The sequence below is a fragment of the Mastigoproctus giganteus genome, chromosome 12, assembly GCF_048544385.1.
Source record: "Mastigoproctus giganteus isolate SK-2022 chromosome 12, ASM4854438v1, whole genome shotgun sequence".
NCBI classification, from domain to species: Eukaryota; Metazoa; Arthropoda; class Arachnida; order Uropygi; family Thelyphonidae; genus Mastigoproctus; species Mastigoproctus giganteus.
Window position 1 is genome coordinate 41318092 of NC_143586.1, and position 19436 is coordinate 41337527.

At 36.4% G+C, this 19436-nt stretch overlaps 1 protein-coding gene across 1 annotated transcript in view; it reads left to right on the forward strand.

Annotated features, from left to right (window-relative positions):
• Msh6 (DNA mismatch repair protein Msh6) overlaps window positions 1-19436 on the forward strand; it is a 212424-nt gene that overhangs the window by 32393 nt on the left and 160595 nt on the right. Inside the window, exons 4-5 of the mRNA XM_090385739.1 lie at window positions 14805-14869; window positions 19057-19242. Of these exons, the coding sequence (XP_090241865.1) occupies window positions 14805-14869; window positions 19057-19242 (251 nt within the window). The remainder of the gene's footprint in view (window positions 1-14804; window positions 14870-19056; window positions 19243-19436) is intronic.

Here is a 19436-nt window from a genome sequence, read left to right on the forward strand (position 1 = left end):
AGAATAGTTATGAAGACAGTGAAACTGAAGAATGGTGATGATGTACTTATAAATAGTAGAGAAGGCATAATTCAAATAGCAGAAGACTACTATAAAGAATTATATAAGGAGCGAGGGAATGATGCCAGCAGTGGGGAAGATGGATCACAAATTAGGAACACGTATGACATACCCAATGTCCTTCTTGATGAGATAGAACATGCATTGAAGAAAATGAAGAATCAGAAAGCCCTGGGTGACGAAGTTACTGTAGTGTCGTTAAAATTGGGAAAAGAGACATGACACAGAAACTGGCACGCACGACTCTTCACAAAATACATTAGGAAAGGCATGACGCCTAAGGAGTGGAATAATGCAATCATAATTTTGCTGCATACGAAAGGAGATAAATTGGAAATTATAGACCAATTAGCTTGTTGTCCCACATCTACAAGTTGTTCACAAGGGTCATTGCTAACAGATAGATTAGAAAGAATACTTGATGAGAATCAACCAAAAGAGCAAGCTGGCTTTAGGACAAGTTTCTCAACTATGGATCACCTTCACTTAATATTGAAACTAATGGAGAAAACAAATGAATATAAAACACCATTATGCTTGGCATTTATGGATTATGAAAAGGCATTTGACTCCCTAGCATAAGGCAATATTTCGGGCACTGGAAAGACAAGGCATAGACACCTCCATACATTATGATTTTGAAGAAAATACATGAGAATGCTACCTCCTTTATTAGACTAGACAAAAACACTAGCAAATTTAAAATTGAGAAAGGAGTTTGACGAGGAGACATATCTTTGAAGTTGTTTACTGCTGCCTTTGAGGAAGCTTTCAGAAGATTGAACTGGTCGCAGAAAGAAGTCAGTGTAAATGGAGAGTACCTAAACCATTTATGATTTGCAGATGACATTATGATCATAAGCCACAATCCAAAAGAATTAGAGAAAATCTTAATCAGTTATGCAGAGTTAGTAAGTATTATGGAATAAAGATGAAATTAGCTGTAATAATGATAAATGGCTGGAAGTCAATAGAAGAATAAATTTCGCATAGATAGCATTCAGGAAATATAGTCACCTACTGAGGAGCAATGTTCCAATTTGTTTGAAACATAAAATAATGAACCAGTGTATACTCCCGACCATGACTTATGGAAATGAAACTTGGGCATTCACCAAAAGAATGGAAGAGAAGTTGAAAACCACACAGCAAAGAATGGAACAAATTATATTAGTAATCAGACTGTTAGATAAGAAGAGGAACACATGGATTAGGCAGCAAACACAAATAAAGGACATTTTATCAAAACTAAAGAATGGGCTTGGGCAGGACACATAGCTTGAAGACGTGATGACAGATGGACTAAGAAAATAACAGAATGATACCCAAGAGGAGCTAAAAGAAAACCTGGAAGATAACAACAGAATTGGACAGATAAAATTTACAAGTTCGTGGGCAGTAAATGGATGGCTATTGCACAAAACAGAAGGAACTGGAAAGTTGCTGGTGAGGCCTTCATCCTGCAGTGGATTCAAAATGGCTGATGATAATGATGAAGCATAATGACAGCAGGCATTACTTTGAAATGCAAAAGTAGATTATTGCACTTCTTGGTGATGGTGATTTATGCGGAATGTTCATTTGCATCTTTTATCACAGAATATAATCTTCCTTTGAGTTGTGCTGATCATGCAAGCACATTGTTCAGAAATATTTCCCAATAGAGAAATAGCAAATAAATATAGTTGTGGACAAAAAAAAACAGCATTGTTAAAAAAGTGAAGTTGCATGGACAGGGAAAGAAGAAGTAATAATGGCTCTGAAAAATGGACTATTTTATATTGCGACAGATGGCAATAATCAAAGTTCCAAGCTATATTTTATTTTGGTAACCTTTTGTAATTAAAAAAAATCATTAAATCAAATCAGAGGCAGCTGCTCGCAGTGCCAGGGTACACACTGGATTGGACATTTTCTGAAGAACCTGAAAGCATGTGGGATTCCTTCAAAAACTCTGGTATATAGTGTTGATAATGAACCAGTTGTGGTAGTCCTAAAAAGTGGACTAGGAAATGTATTAAAAAAGGAGTTTGAGCACTTGGTGGTAATAGGCTGTCTTTGTCATCTTATTAATTTGTGCATTGAAAAGGGAGGCCTGGAGGAAATTTACTTCTATCTAGAGAGAAGTGCTAAAAGAAAAGATAGATTTTGGCAATTTCAACTGATGCATACCACTGAAGTAAGAGATTTTGAAGCATGTGTGTGTACATTGGCTGCCTTTGGTTAAATGTGTAACTAGTCTAGTAGAACAGTGGCAGCCTTTAACAAATCTGTTTACAGAAGAGGTTCAAAGTGGTGAGGAAAAGCAATATGAGCACTTTTCAGAGTTAGCAAATTGAAAAATATGACGAATAGTGAGTTGCACTGATCCAAAAGGTTTGAAAGAAGACAAATTGATGAACTCAAGTAAAAAAAACTTCTGATTGCAGATTTCTGGTAAAAAGCAATTCTGAACTGAATGAGTGAGCTTATAATTCTAAGAATTTTATCTCCACTCAGGCTTCTCTCTCTTCTGGCTTGAATAAAGGTATTTGCTTGTTTCTTGTAAGTGTTATGCCAATGTTTGAAAATCTGAAAAATAGCTCTTCAGTCCATCATACTTCACATCCATGTATGGGGATCATTACTCCTAAATATGTTGAAGAATTTTATGTGCAAATTTATTTTACCACTAGTTTTCAGATCTTCCATTTCCATTTTGAAAATTGATTGCCATAGCAAGACTAAACAAGAGAGATGATTCTGACTTAGTTACAGGCATTACTATCACTAAGGTCATGAAGTCTAAAAAGGAAAAGATTCTGTTCTTTTGTTCAGTGAGAAAGTACTTTTTTGCTTCATCTGACCACGTGGTGCACAAGTTTTTAATGAAAAATGATGTTCTTTTATAAATGCCAAAGTAGCACAGATTTCATTAATTCCAGTGTATCATTTTCAATTTTGAAATAGCTTGTGGACAAGTTTCCAGTACTTCTTGATATTAAAGAAATGGATGAAGTGATAGTTGTTTTTCTGTATCAGTTCTTTCAGTTTTAGTGTGAGAACCTACAGCTGCTTTTATGAAAGAAGAAATAATTTAGATACAGTGGTCCTTGATGACAATTGCAAAAGGAAGCTTGAAATATAACAAATTATTGCACGTTATGTTTGGCATTTTAACAATTTCTTATAGCAGTGTTGAGTGTGAGAGAATATTCAGCCAGTTTAGAAAAACGAACTCTGAGCTCTGATCTCTTTCTGGTGATTGGAAATGCTCCTGACTGCCAAGTATAGACAGCAGGGCTATTGTTATGGAAAAAACTTGACTCCACATTTTTGAAGATGGTAAAGCCAGCAACAGTGTCTGCTTGAAGTATTCAGAATCAGTTAATGTCTAAAAGAGTATCCAAACAGAAATCTACAAAGAGAAAAATGTTAGGCAAGCTAATGTTTAAAAGCATACTACAGTGGTGTACTACTCATGACTGTATTTTAATATGAAATGTGCATTTTTCTACTGAAATTTAATTTCCAGTGCAGATTTCTCTTTGGATTTTGTTTTTTGCTTGTTTTATCAAACCTCTTGCTTTCCTCCATGCTTACAAACCTGATCTCGAGCAATTTGAAAGTAAAAATTGGCAGCTGTGGGTCTGCATTAATTTTATTTTCTAAAATGAAAACTATAGAGTTGACAGCTGGTGCATCTCAAGTGAAACACTTGTGTGCAAAGAATTGGCAAGTTAGGATTTTAATTATGAACAGTATATAAATATTAGGTTTAACAAAATTTACTTGACAACTTTGACTTATTAAAAACAACCATCAAATAAATAGATTATATCAAATTTATACATGAAACAAAATAAATCATTTTACATTTTTATTAAATTTTTGGATAAGTAATTGCAACTGAAGTGCAAAAGAGTAAGGTCTGAAGTAAAATATGATGATGACAACTTTCAATTTCTAGTTTGATTTAGTGTAGTAGATTTCTTTGTTTTGCAGCATAAAAAATGTTTTTGAGAAATAATTGTTTAGTTAGTTGTCATACAAAAATTTTTTTGGGGTTAAAATTGAGATTAACCCTCCAGCAGTGTGTGTTGGTATGCACAGTTCACAGATCAGCTTTTTTGGAATTTAAAGACAAGACATGGTTAAAAATGGAGAACTCTAAGATTTTATTCTTATGATGATATATTGAATAATAAGATAAAAGAAAATCTTTAGTATCAATACTCAATCCTAATCACCTTGCTTACAAATGGCCAAATCCCAGGATTGCAAAATGGACAAAATTAGTATTAGCTGTGACAAATGATGCAAGAAAGCAAACTTATAAAGCATCAGCAGAAAAAAAAAATCTCTTCCCACATCACCAGTAGATTCCATCCAGTAATTTGAATAGTTCTTTCTTGAATTTATTTGACTACTCACTTTCACAACAACATTTATTATCAGTAGTGATTCTTCATGCATTAAGAATCTGCAGATAAATGAACCACTTGGTGGCAGTGATCACAGTGTGCTGAAGTGGGAGTTACTCAAAGAGGTAACTACCATTAGGGGTAAAGGGAAGGGGTATTGCTTTCGTAAAGGCGACTACAATGGACTGAGACAGTATTTAAATTCTATACAGTGGGATCAACTGATGATATTGCCAACAGCAAATTCAAAATGGGAAGCATTCAAAGAACTTATCGTGGAAGCTACTAGGCTTTACATACCAACTAAGAAATATTGTTCAAGGTTTAGGCCTAAATGGTTGTCAGATGAACTAATGAGGCATATGGCAGAGAAGAAAAATGCATGGGATACATACAAATTAACACGTGACACGGACGCCTATGATAGATACAAGTTGATCTGTAACCAAGTTACAAAGGAGGTTAGGCAGGCGAAGGCAGATTACGAGAGATCCTTGGCAAGGGATGCGAAGAAAAACAGCAAAGAGTTCTTTACTTATGTAAACTCTAGAAGGAAGGGGATGAATCAGATTGGTCCACTTGAGATCGATGGGTCAACTGTTGATGACCCTGCTCGGGTAGCTAACAAACTAAATGAATATTTTGCATCGACATTCACACATGAGGAGTTATTCAGCGAGGGGAATGCCAGAGGTGTATTCAACTCTAGCAGTAAGCTAGAGAATCTTGTAATAACTGAGAGCAAAGTGGAGGAGAAATTGTTGAAGATAAACACAAGAAAGGCACCTGGGGTGGATGGGATCTATCCAGTTATATTAAAGGAGGCAGCAAAGGAGGTAAGCAAACCCTTAGCCATAATTATGAGAGCTTCCTTGGACTCAGGGGAGGTACCCATTGACTGGAGATGTGCAAATGTGACCCCAATTCACAAAGGGGGATCAAAGGCTGACACAAGTAATTATAGACCTGTGAGTTTAACTTCTGTTCCCGGAAAATTAATGGAGGCACTGGTGAAAGAAGCACTGCAGGATCATCTAGACAAGACTTCAGTTATAGCTAGGACACAGCATGGTTTTGTTAAGGGGAAGTCTTGCCTGACCAATTTGATTGGATACTATGATGCAGTCACAAAAGAACTGGATGCAGGGAATAACTTTGATATTATATACTTGGATCTTAGAAAGGCTTTTGATACTGTTGCACATGGAAGACTGCTGCACAAATTGGAGCAGTGTGGCATTAGAGGCAAGTTGCTGCTATGGATAAAGGGGTGGTTGAGGGGGAGAAGACAGAGAGTGGTAATCAATGGACACTGCTCATCGTGGACTAATGTTATTAGTGGAGTCCCTCAGGGTTCAGTATTGGGGCCTTTATTGTTTTCTGTATTTATAAATGATATGGATGATGGTATATCAGGCTTAATGTCCAAGTTTGCAGACGATACGAAGGTTGGCAGGGTTGTCAAGGACACTACTGACACTATGCTGCTGCAACAGGATTTGGAAAGGTTGAGCAGATGGGCTTCGAGGTGGCAAATGAAGTTTAACATTGACAAATGTAAAGTACTACATATGGGAAACAGCAACCCCAGAGCAACGTATCAACTCTGTGGTACTACACTGACAGTGGTAGAGAATGAAAGGGACCTGGGGGTGGTGGTGCAGGCAGATATGAAGTTCTCTGAGCAGTGCAGACGAGCTGCAAGAGTAGCTCATGGTGTATTGTCAATGATATATAGGAATTTTTCTAGCAGGGATAAGGAGGTGATTATTCCCTTGTATAAGGCAATGGTCAGGCCACACCTAGAGTACTGTATACAGGCCTGGAGGCCTCATTTCAGGAAGGATGTAGAGCTGCTGGAACGAGTACAGAGAAGGGCAACTAGATTGGTGAATGGGACAAAGGGGTTCTCTTACGAAGAAAGGCTTAAGTTTTGCAAATTACAGTGTCTGGAAACTAGGCACCAGCGGGGTGATCTGATAGAGGTGTACAAAGCCTTGAATGGTTTGAGCATGCTCAATGCTGATGGGATTCTTCCTCTAGCTCAGAAAAATCACCTGAGAGGGCATAAATTCAAATTGAGGAAAGACAGATGTAGGATAGATGTGCGGAAATTTGCCTTTAGCCAGCGGGTGGTTGGTGGGTGGAACAGACTTCCATCCCTTGTCGTGGAAGTTGATAGCCTAAATAAGTTTAAGGCTCAGCTGGACAGGTATTTTGAACAAACAGAGGGGTGAAGTGGAAGTGGTTATTTTTATTTATTTATGTTATTTTTTTTTTATTTTTTTTTTTTTTTTTGGCTGATGCTGCATAAGCTTGCTTTCTTGCATCAAATGCCTCTTCTAATGCTAATGCTAATGCTAACATATTGAAGTTTTATCCAGTAATCGACCATCGCTGGCTGAAGATGAACTTCCGCATAGCTGTTGTGCAACCATTCTTCTTCAATTTGAATTTATATACCCTCATGTTTGTAGTCTGAGCAAGACCATTGAGCTTGCTCAATCCTTTCAAATCCTTAAACACCTCAATCAGATCACCTTGCAGGTGCCTAGTCAGATGCTACAATTTGCAGAACAGAAGCCTTTTTTGATAAGACCATCCTTTTGTTGCTCTCTAGTGTCTTGTCTTTCTCTATGCCCATTCCAGCAGCTCTAAATCTATCCCAAAATGAGGCCTCCAGACCTATATGCAGTACTCAAGATGCAGTTTAACCATTACATTGCACAATGAGATAATCATCTCCTTATGCCTGCTAGCAGAGTTCCTGTATATCATTGACAAAACCCCATGAGCTGCCCTATAGGTTGTCTTCCCTGCTCAGGGAATTTCATATCTGACTGTCCAATTACCCTTGGGTCTTTTTCATTTTAGCCTTAGTAGAAGCAATGTGATGCAAGAAAGCAAGCTTATATAGCATCAGCCAAAAAAAAAAAAAAAAAACCTCCCATTTCATTCATCCATTTACTTCAAATGTTTGTCTATTTCTGCCTTAAATTTATTTAAGTTGTTGACCTCCACTATAACAGATGGAGGTTTGTTCCAACAATCAACCATCTGCTGGCTAAAGGCAAGTTTCCATGCATCTATTCTACAATTGTCTTTCCTCAATTTGAATTTATGTCCCATCAAGTGAGTAATCTGAGCAACAGGAAGAATCCCATTAGCATTGAGCTTGCTTAAACCATTCAAGACCTTATACACCTCAGTTAGATCACCTCGCAGGTGCCTAGTCTCCAGAAGCTGCAATTTTCAGAACTTAAGCTTTTCTTGGTAACACCAACCCTTTGTTCTACTCACCAATCTCGTTGCCCTTCTCTGTACTTGTTTCAGCAGCTCTACATCTTTCCTAAAATGAGGCCTCCAGACCTGTATACAGTACTCAAGGTGTGGCTTGATCATTGCCTCATACAAAGGGACAATCACTTCCTTATCCCTGTTAGCAAAATTTTTGTATATCATTGACAAGGCACCATGACACCTTTGCAGCGTGTCTGCACTACTTAGAAAACTTCATATCTGACTGCACAATTGCTCCAGGTCGTTTTCATTTTCCACTATCCTGAGTGTAGTACCACTCAGTTGATACGTTATTCTGGGGTTACTGCTACCCGTATGCAGTACTCTACATTTGTCGATGTCAAACTTCAATTGCCACCTCTCAGGCCATCTGCTCAACGTTTTGAGATCCTGTTGCAGTAGCGTACTATCGTTACTGTTATTTACAACCCTACCAAATTTTATATTGTCTGCAAACTTAGAGATTAGCCTTCATCAATATTATTGATAAATACTGAAAACAACAATGGGCCCAACACCGAACCCTGTGGGACTCCACTAATAACATTAGTCAATGAAGAGCAGTGTCCATTGATAACCACTCACTTCTTCTTCCACTCAACCATACATTTCATCCATTGTAGCAACTTGCCCTTAATGCCATACTGCTTCAATTTGTACAGTAGTCTTCCATGTGCCAGAGTATCAAAAGCTTTCCTAAATCCAAGTAATGATATCAAAATTATTACTTGCATCCAGTTCCTCTGTGGCCACATCATAGTATCCAGTCAAATTTGTCAGACAAAACTTCCCCTTAACAAACCCATGCTGTGGCTGAACTATAACTGCAGTCTTGTCCAGATGATCTTGCATCGTTCCTTAACAAGTGACTCTATTATTTTCCCTGAAACAAAAATTAGACTAACAGGTCTGTAATTACTCATGTCACCCTTTGATCCCCCCCTTTGTGAATCGGGGACACATTTGTACATCTCCAGTGTATAGGGACCTCCCCTGAGTCCAAGAAAGCCTTTATAATTATGGCTAAGGGTTTGCTTACTTCCTTTGCTGCCTGCTTTAATATAACTGGATAGATCCCATCCATCCCAGGTGCCTTTCTTATGTTCAATTTCAACAATTTCTCCTCCACTTTACTCTTGGTTATTACAACATCATTTAGCTCCTTGCCAGAGGTTGATAAGCTTCTGGCCTCCACTTCTCTATAGACCGCCTCATGTGTAAATGTTGATGCAAAATTCTCAGTCAGTTTGTCAGCTACCTCAGCAGGTTCATCAACAATCGAAGCTTCGATGTCAAGTGGACCAATCTGATTCATTCCCTTCCTTCTAGAGTTTACATAAGTAAAGAAGTCTTTACTGTTTTTCTTTTCATTGTTTGCCAAAGATTTCTCGTAATCTGCCTTTGCTTGCCTAATGTCCTTTGTGACTTGATTACAGACTATCTTATATTTACCATAGGCATCAGCCGACCGGGCTAGCCGAGTGGGTAAAGTACCTGCCCGGCAACCCAAAGGTCGCGGGTTCGATTCCTGCCTCGGGCTTGGATCAAAGTACTGCAAAAACCTTGGGAGGTGCAATATGGCCACAGAAGCCGATGCGCCAAAAACTACCAAATCAATCCATAGGCATCTGTGTTTCCTGATAATTTATATGCTTCCCATGCTTTTTTTTTTCCCTCTGCCATGAGTCTCGTTAGTTTATCTGACATCTGTTTAGGCCTAAACTTTGAACAGTATTTCTTAGTTACTAGTAGTAGCCTAGTAGCTTCCAAGATTTCCTTGAATGCTTCCCATTTAGAATTTGCTGTTGGTAACATCAGTTGATCCTACTGTATAAAATTTAAAAAATCTCTGCGACCACTGTAGTCACCTTTATGAAAGCAAAAACCCTTCTCTTTACCCCTGATGGTAGTTACATCTTGAAATCCCACATCAGTACACTGTGATCACTGCCTTCTAGTGGTTCCTTTATCTGCAGATTCGTAATGCATGAATAATCACTGCTGATAATCAGATAGAGTATTACTCCCTCTGGTTACCTCTCGAACATGTTGCTGTAGAAAACAGTCATCCAATAAATCCACAAAAGTCTTGCTAGTGTGTGAGTGACCAATCCACAAGTTCCAGTCTATATCTGGGAAGTTAAAATTCCTCATTACAGGTGACCCCCACTTAACGCTGATAATTCGTTCCGGAAAAACAGAGCACTAAGTGAATCCGGGTTAATCCAGCGCTGCATTCCCATAAGGTAACATGTATTTGTGAGTTGCGGTCGGTGCCATAGGATGTTTCCTAATCAATAATAAATGGTAGTGAAAAGATGCACAAATGTCGGTCAAAATATTTAATATTCAAATATTTGTACATATAAAATATTCTGCATTACATATGTATATAATTATGTGGTAACTACTTATGTATCAAAATTAAACTTAATTCCAATTAAAATCATGAATTTAATTGATGAATTTAATCATGAGGAGTGTGTCGATTTTGAGTTGAACTTTGGCCCTCTTCCAAATAAACTAAAAGGGGTATTAATTTTAAATCCCCCACATCGTTACCACCTAACAAAATCAACCGATCCTTCGCCGCCTTGAAACCTGGCATGTTTTTTTTTTTTTTTTTCTTCTTTTAATATGAAACTTATTTTAGGCATTTGTTTCCATAAAAGTCCTGCTTCATCTATGTTAAAAACTTGTTGAGAAGTATAACACATAATACCCCTCTTCAATAATTTTAACAAGTTCTATTTTGAAAGTTTCGGCTCCTTGATCTGCACTTTCGGCTTCTCCTTGGATTTTAAATCTATTCAACCAGCCCTTACCAGTTTTAAATAGTTCCACTTTTTTTTTTTTTTTTTTTTTTTTTTTGTGAGTTTTCTTCATATCATCATATTGGCTAATCTCTTTCTCTCTCTCTTTTTTTTTTATAATATTTAACTTAACTGAATTCTGCATTGGATATTATTTTTAATAAAATTAGTTAAAGTCTTTCCATTTCAATCCTAATAGCCGGCCTAGCCCTAGTTGCTTGCAGTGAAACAGCTATCTTTCCCACTGTTAAAATTAATTCTTTATTTTTTTATAATTGTTCTTACAGTTAAACTTGCAAGTCCTAAATTATGGCACACATCCACTTGTCATTGACCAGAATCAATTAGCTTCAAAACGTCTAATTTAATTTTCAAATTAGTTCTTACATTTATAGTCTTCGTACTACGCCCAGATGTTGTTGCTTTTTCATTCTTATCGGCCATTATTAGCTCTTTGAAAATGTAACTTCATTGGTTGCATTAATTACGATACAATGTTCGAATAAACTGTCCGTTACGCACGATGTTTAATACTGTACTGAGTGATGACTAGACTTCGGATAAATGCATATAATGCAAATATTACAAGCAATATACTTGATATTTTTTTAAATGTTGATCCCGGAACTACGTAACAAGTCACTGTACTGCATTAAATTAGCGTGCGAGAAAATTTCTCAAGTCTGCGTGGGAAATGTTTTAATGCTCTTTTGCTATTCATTTTCAAGCTATCAACTCCATCAAATGAAATGATTTCGTTAAATATGCCAAAAATGCAATCTGTAAAAGAGCGTTATAGTGATCTGTGACAGCGTTATAACGGGGCCCTGCTGTATAAGACAATCTGATTTACTGGCCCACTCTATTTCCCCTTGCATTTGTTCATTGTACTCATCAGAGTCATTAGACTTATAACACATTCCTACTTTCAACTTGGTTTTCCCAGTGCTTATGTCACACCAAACTGACTCAACATTGCACTGTCCACCCATGTCAACTGGATGCACTTCATTAGATTTTGTGTTTCTTAACTAACATCATCACCGCGCCTCCCCTTCTATCCTGTCTATCCTTTTTTTGTATGCATTGTACTCCCCAAATTCCAATTCTGCATTCCTTATCTCTCTGTGACACCACATCTCTGATATCTCAACGTCAGTCTTTGATGTCTTCACCTGCACCTCAAATTCTTCAAATTTATTTACTATACTCTTAGTTACCCTAACAGAACTCATTTTTTACTCGTTCCATAATGACTCCTAGCAGCCCTTGAAATCCCCAGTATATTGCTTTCCACGCTGCTGCTCATTCCAATAGAAGCAGTGCAAGAATCACTTTCACCTCTCCCTGTGGCTACCGTTAATCTATTAGTCTGTGAATCCTCCCCATGCTAGCAGTTTCCGATCCACCTAACTGTGCCTCGATAGCATCAGCAAATATTCTTGCACCCTTTCAATTCAAGCATATCCCATTCCTGTAGAAACAGTCTCTCCTGTTAACAAGCACAGACCATGCTGAGAAAAATTGTATCCCACGAGCATTGCACAAATCTCTCCTGGGCCGACTTGATTTACAAATCTCTCATCATGTACTCCCACCTATCGTGTCTGGGCCGAATTGCAGACACTTTCAAATTTAACCCTAACTAGCAAACTTTTTTTCAACATTGATCTGTACTTGTTAAGTAAGACTGCAGATCTTCTACTCTTTAATGTCATTAGTGCCATTAAGTATTGTTGTACAACAACATTAAAAGATATCTGCTTTTTGACGTCATCATCTTTTGCCCCTGGCAGACGTACCCTTTAAGGGCATCTATCCTGTTCTTCAAGCTCTCATAAAGGTTCATAACAATGCTGAGTTGGCACCTAACTTCTTCACGCTGCTTCCATCGAGCACACACACAATGACATCCCCCTTGGCAGTATCATGTCCCTTTCCAGAACGGAATGGGACATGATAAAGCTTTCTTGAAATTTTCACTCCTTGAGTGTGTAGTACCACATTTGGTACGTTAATATGGGATTACTGCTACCTGTACCTTGCATTTGTCACTGTTAACCTTCAGCTGCCATTTCTCAGCTCATCTGCCTAATTTTTCTAGATCATTAATAAATTATAAATTTCAATAGTATCATTAATAAATATAGAAAACAACGATTTCCCCATAGTTCAGTCCTTGGACTGAACTCCGGGATACTCCACTAATAACATTAGTCCATGAAGAACCATGTCCATTAATAACTACTTTGTCTTTTTCTGTTCAACCATCCCATTATCCAGAGCTGGAACTTGCCCTTTATTCCACACTGCTCCAATTTGTATAGCTGTCTTTTATATTCAACAGTATCCAAAGCTTTCCTGAAGTCCAAGTATATGATATCAAAATTATTTTTTTCATCCAGTTCCTTTGTGACCACATAATAGTATCCAATCCGATTGATCAGACAAGATTTCCCCTTAACAAACTCATGCTGTGTCTGAAATATAATTGCAGCCTTTTCTAGATGATCTTGCATTACTTCTTTTACCGGCGACTCCATTATTTTCCCTGGAACAGAAGTCAAACTGGAAGGTCTGTAATTACATAGGGACCTCTCCTGAATCCAAAGATGCTCTCATAATTGTGACTAATGGCTTGTTTACCTCCTTTACTTCCTCTCTTAATATAGTGCGAGATTTAGCTCCTGTTAAGTTTGATAACCATCTGGCATACCCCTCCATGGCGAATTCTTCATATGTACACCAACAAAATTATAGGAATAGTTCTACATACCAAACAAGTAAAAAAAAAAAAAAAAAAAAACTATGGCTGTTTGAATTTTTTCAAAAAAAAAAAGAAAAAAAAAGTAGCTTCCCATTATGAATGTAGATGCAAAAATACCTGTTCAGTTGTGCAGCATTTGCAACTTGAACAGAATCATCAACAGTTAAACTATTGACATCAATTGGACAAATGTGATCAACCCCTTCCTTCTACTGTTATTATAAGTAAATTAGTTTTTGATGCTTTTCTTTGCATTCTTTTCCAGAGACTTCTCATAACCTGCCTTAACTTGTCTAACCTCATTTGTGACTTTTTTACAGACTATTTTATATCTGCAATAGGCTCTTGTATCACCTGATAATTTATATGCATTCCCTGCATTTTTCTTCTCTGATAGAAGTCTCATCAGTTCATCTGCCATTCGTTTAGGTCTAAGCCTTGAATGGTATTTCTTAGTTGTTATGAAAAGCCTAGTAGCTGTTACGATTATTTCCTGCAATGCTTTCCATTTAGAATTTGCTATTGGCAGCATAATCAGTTGGTCCCACTGTATAGAATTTATAAAATATCTGAGATCACTATAGTCATCCTTATGAAAGCCAAAGCCCTTCACTTTACCATTGACAGTAGTTTTGTCTTCAAGTAAATCCCACATTGGTACAGTGTGATCACTGCCACTCAGTGGGTCTTTTATCTGCAGATTCATAATGCACGAAGAATCGCTACTGATAATAGGATTAAGAGAAGCCTATTATCAGTAGTGATAATAGAATCCTATTATCCTCTTGTTGCCTGTCCAACATGCTTGTGTAGTAACAGTCATCCAATAAATCCACAAAATCTTGCTAGTGTGTGAGTGACCAACCCATACGTTCCAGTCAATATCTGGAAAGTTTAAATCCCCATTATAAGACATTCTGATTTACTGACCCACTATTTCTCTGTATAGTTGTTTGTTATACTCATCACAGTCATCAAGCCTATGGTACGCTATTACTTTCATGTTTGTTTTCCCTTTGCTTGTGCCACCCAAAACTGACTCAACATTGCACTAGCCACTTATGTTGACTGAATGCACTGCCTTAGATTTAATATGCTTCTTAACTAAGAGCATAACCCTGCCACTTATTGGCCTTTCTGTACATATTGTACTTCCAATATTTAAATTCTGTAAATTCTGTAATATGTTAAATTCTGAACCATATCGTCATTATCCTTACAACGTCTGCATTTGAATTTGAATAATATCAAATCTCTTTGAAAAATTAAAACTTTAATGGAAATGGAATGTACTTTTCTTGAACAAGTGTGGTACTGTAAAGAATTTTTTATTTCAAAGTTTTTCTGTTTTTGTGGTATTCCAGCATTCCTGCTAGACAGGTAATTTTTATTAGAAATCTTGTAATGGCTTTTAACAGTCATATTTGACAGTTTTTTTTTTTTTTGTGCATGTGCATGCAGAAGACAGTGTTGGAGGTCACATGTTAGAAGAAGAGACAACACCAAAGTCTTCTAGGAAAAGAAAAGTAAGTTTTTTCCTTTACTCTGTTCATTAGTGACAAGCAATAACTTTAAATTGGTAACTAGAGTAAATTTATATGTTGAAAGAGGACATTACATAGTTTTATTTATTGTGGCCTTAGTTGTCAATGTACCATTAAACATGAATAATGAACAAATGAACCAACTGTAATAAAATTAAGGATAAAATACCAAATAGCTAATTCCTGTGGTCACCACTATGAAAGTAAATGAACCCCAGTGACTAAAAGCAGATATGGCAAAACCTACTGCTCAGATCCAGGACTGTCTAAAATCAGTTGTTAAAACAGTCAGAAGTAAGTTAAAACTAAATAAAATAATTTAATAATGCAAATAATAAAATAATAAGTAAATAAAATACATATGATTATAAAGCAGGTATGGGAAACACACTAACTTAAAAGCTTACCTGGTAAACATAGGACTGCAACTGGTTTACAAGATGGAGAAATCGGAGAACCACTGAATGAAAGCTGTGGATAAGAAAGCAGCTGTGTGTTCAGATACAATAGCTCCTGTAAACAAATGAAACAATGATGAACCCTAACTAATAAGGGTGCTAATCAGAATCAAGAGGTTGACAGGTAAACTATTGAATTAAATAAGGTTAGATTAACTGGATTAAGATGCAAAATAAAGACCTAATGGTAAAAGGAGAAACATCAAGAGATTGGGGGGGGTGCTATTTCCAGATGTCTAGCACAGAAAAAATTAGGGCTAACTATAAAGCAATAGTTAGGCCACACCTTGAGTACTGTATACAAGTCTGGAGGTCACATTTTAGGAAGGATGTAGAGCTGCTGGAATGAGTACAGAGAAGGGCAACAAGATTAGCGAATGGAACAAAGGGTTGCTTTTACAAAGAAAGGCTAAAGGGAAATGTGCCAGAAATTTATCAAACTCTAATAGGGAGCTGAGTGATTTTGTAATAACAGAGAGCAATGTAGGAGAAACTGTTGAAGTTAAACATAAAATAGGCACCTGGGGCAGATGGAATCTATCCAGTTATATTGAAGGAAGCAGCAAAGGAAGTAAGCAAACCCTTAGCCATAATTATGAGAGTATCTTTAGAGTGAGGAGAGGTCTCCATGGACAGGAGATGCGCAAATGTATCTCCAATTCACAAAGGGGGTGCAAAGGGTGATGCAAATAATTATAGACCTCTTAGTTTAATTTCTGTTCCTGGGATAATAATGGAGTCACTGGTTAAAGAGTTGATACAGGATCACCTAGACGACTGCAGTAATAGTTCAGACACAGCATGGGTTTGTTAATGGGAATCTTGTCTGATCAGTTTGATTGGATACTACAATATGATCACAAAGGAACTGGATGCAAAAAATAATTTTGACATCATATACTTGGATTTCAGGAAAGCTTTTGATACTGTTGCACATGGAAGACTGCTGTACAAATTGGAGTGGTATGGCATTAAGGGCAAGTTGCTGCAATGGATAAAGGGATCATTGAGTGGGAGATGGCAGAGAGTGGTAACAAACGGACACTGCTCTACATGGACTAATGTTATTAGTGGAGTCCCCCATGGTTCTGTGCTGGGCCCCATTGTTGTTTTGTGTATTTATCAGTGATATCAATGAAGGTATATCAGATTTAATGTCCAAGTTTGCAGATGATACAAAGGTTGGCAGGATTGTTAATGACAGTAATGGCAGTGTGCTACTGCATCAGGATCTAGAAAATTTGGGCAGATGGGCTGAGAAGTGGCAACTGAAATTTAACATTGACAAATGCAAAGTACTGCATATGGGTAGAAGTAACCCCAGAGAAACATACCAACTGTGTGGTACTACACTTAAGTTGGTGGAAAATGAAAAATACCTGGGAGTAATTGTTCAGTCAGATGTGAAGTTTTTTGAACAATGCAGACAGTCTGCCAGGGCAGGTCATGGGGTTTTGTCAGTGATATACAGGAATTTTGCTAGCAGGGAAAAGGAGGTGATTGTCCCTGTGTATAAGGCAATGGTCAGGTCATGCCTTGAGTACTGCACACAGATCTGGAGGCCTTATTTCAGGAAGGATGTAGAGCTGCTAGAACGATCAGCTGTACAGCCTTCACATAGCAACCAGTGCTGTGTGATATTGTCTGTGCCATGAAACAAAATCCCATAATTACAGGGTATTTCCAAATTACACCAACAAAATTATAGGAATAGTTCTACATACCAAAAAAAAAAAAAAAGGCTGTTTGAATTTTTTCAAAAAAAAAAAAAAAAAAAGTAGCTATGGAGTTTTGGATGGTAAAAAATAAATAAGAATAAGCAGACATGTGCCTATTAAAATATTTATTCATATGGGGTCTGCTATTATTTTGTTATTTTTAAATTTTTACCAGACCTTAATATATTTTTAATTTTTTCAGAACTCCACATACAGTAAACCCCCGCTATTCGCGGTATCTGTATTCGCGATCGCCGATTTAATATAAAATGAAACCTAAAAAATGTGAATTTTAAAGCGCCGTGAATATTTTCCGCCATAAAAAAACATGGGCATGGCTAAAATTATCTTTCCCGGTCAAAACAGCGCTCAGTGGGTGGGGGGAGAGGGGTGACAAAATCGCGAGCGTGAAAGTTTCTCGCTAATCCTTGTTCAATATGTGTTATGCGCTTGTTATGGAAGGTTTCGTCGTTTGCTTTTAATTTATATGCTTATAAATTGAATAAATTTATCAATTTATAAATTGATATGCTTACCAAAGTTAATAATCTACCGTTTTGCGGTGAAAAACAGACTTTTTCCGAGTGTGTTAACGGAAGAAGTAACTTTGTTGTGGACAAGTTCTTTCTAACCCCTACAAAAATATCACTACGAATAACAAGAGAAATGTGAAAATATCAAAGAAGGTGATGACATTAGCGAATAAAATTGAGTTATTAGATAAAATTTCTAATTCCTCAGTGGCAAAACATTATAAAATCAACGAGTCAACGGTACGATCAATCAAGAAATCGGAAGAAAAAATCCGCCGTAGTGTCCGTGAAAACGCGCTAATTGCTTCAAAAATTTGCTCTGTAACTCGTGATGTTAAATTAGAAAAATGGAAAAAGCTTTAAATCTGTGGATAGAAGAACAAACTCAAAATAAAATTCCGTTAAATTCACTCATCATTCGTGAAAACGCAAAACTCCTTATCAACGCTTTAGCGAAACTGGTGATAGCACTGGCGGTATAGGTTTTTTAGCTAGCAAAGACGCTGGTTTGAAAGATTTGTTTGAAATTTCTAATAAATATTACATTTAATATTAAATTGTTTCTTATTTTCATTTCGATGCCATATGCTTGCATTTCACTATGTACTGTCTATGTACATAGTCATATTATGAAGGTACATATAATACATACATAGACAAAATTTTAGACTAGTTTTTCTTATATATTTCATACTTTGGAACGGAACCCCTTTATTACTATGGGAGCCATAACTCAGTATTCGCGTTTTCGGTATTCGCGGCATTTCTCATGAACGTAACCCCCGCGAATAGCGAGGGTTACCTGTACATTTTTTTTTTAAATTCAAGCAACCATAGCTCCATAACTATTCAGAACATACATTTATATTAACTTTTTTACTTGTTTTTAAATGTAGGAATACCCCTACAATTTTGCCAGTGGAATTTAGAAACACCCTGTATATAAAGCAAGAAATTGCTTTATTGTGTGAATGCCCTGTATCTCCTATAATTTTTAATTTTTTTAATATTATTCTTTTCATTGTTTTTTATCAATTTTCTGATATGAAATTATAAAATAAAATTGTAATTAGTGTCTTAATTAGTGCAATATATTAATTTAGTTAAACATAGTAAAAAATTTACTTTTTTCAACTAAACAAAAAATTTTTTTTTGTGTGTAAAATTTTTTTTACTTATATAAAAAAATTCTTTACATATGTTGGACAGATACTATGTTTTTAATATGTAAAAACACAATATCTGCCTTTTTTTTTTCCCTCATTCATTTAGCCTATGTGTATTACTGTCCTTTATTTTTCTGTACCTTTGGATACTATGTCCTGTTTTACTTTCAACAGTTTGTCTGGTAGGAGCAATGTGAATGCTTTGGTATCATGAAAAAATGACATAGCATATAAAAATAAATAATCCTCATCAAGATTATCACAGTTATCTTATGGTTTGCAAATTTTTTCTAGGGTGAATCAATTATACGTCTTCCAAAAAAGAGACGACATATCTCTCTCTTAGATGAAGATGAAGATTCAAACGATGTTGATTTTAAACCAGATAAAGAAAAATGCAGTGATTCTGAATCTGTGAGTAGTGGAATTAGTGAACATAGCATCTCTGAGCCTGAGGAAGTAGAGGATTCTCCTCTGAAGGTAAAGTTTCTGATTCTGTTTCAGTTTTTCACATTTAATAGCATTTTTTTAAAATTTGATTGGAGTTTGCATAATATACAGTTATTTTGACACAACTAGTATTGACTAATCAAACTTGTACTGAAAAAGTCATTTAATGCTTATTGTTATACAAACTGTAATGCTAGAATAAAAAATACTTTGATTAATGGGCC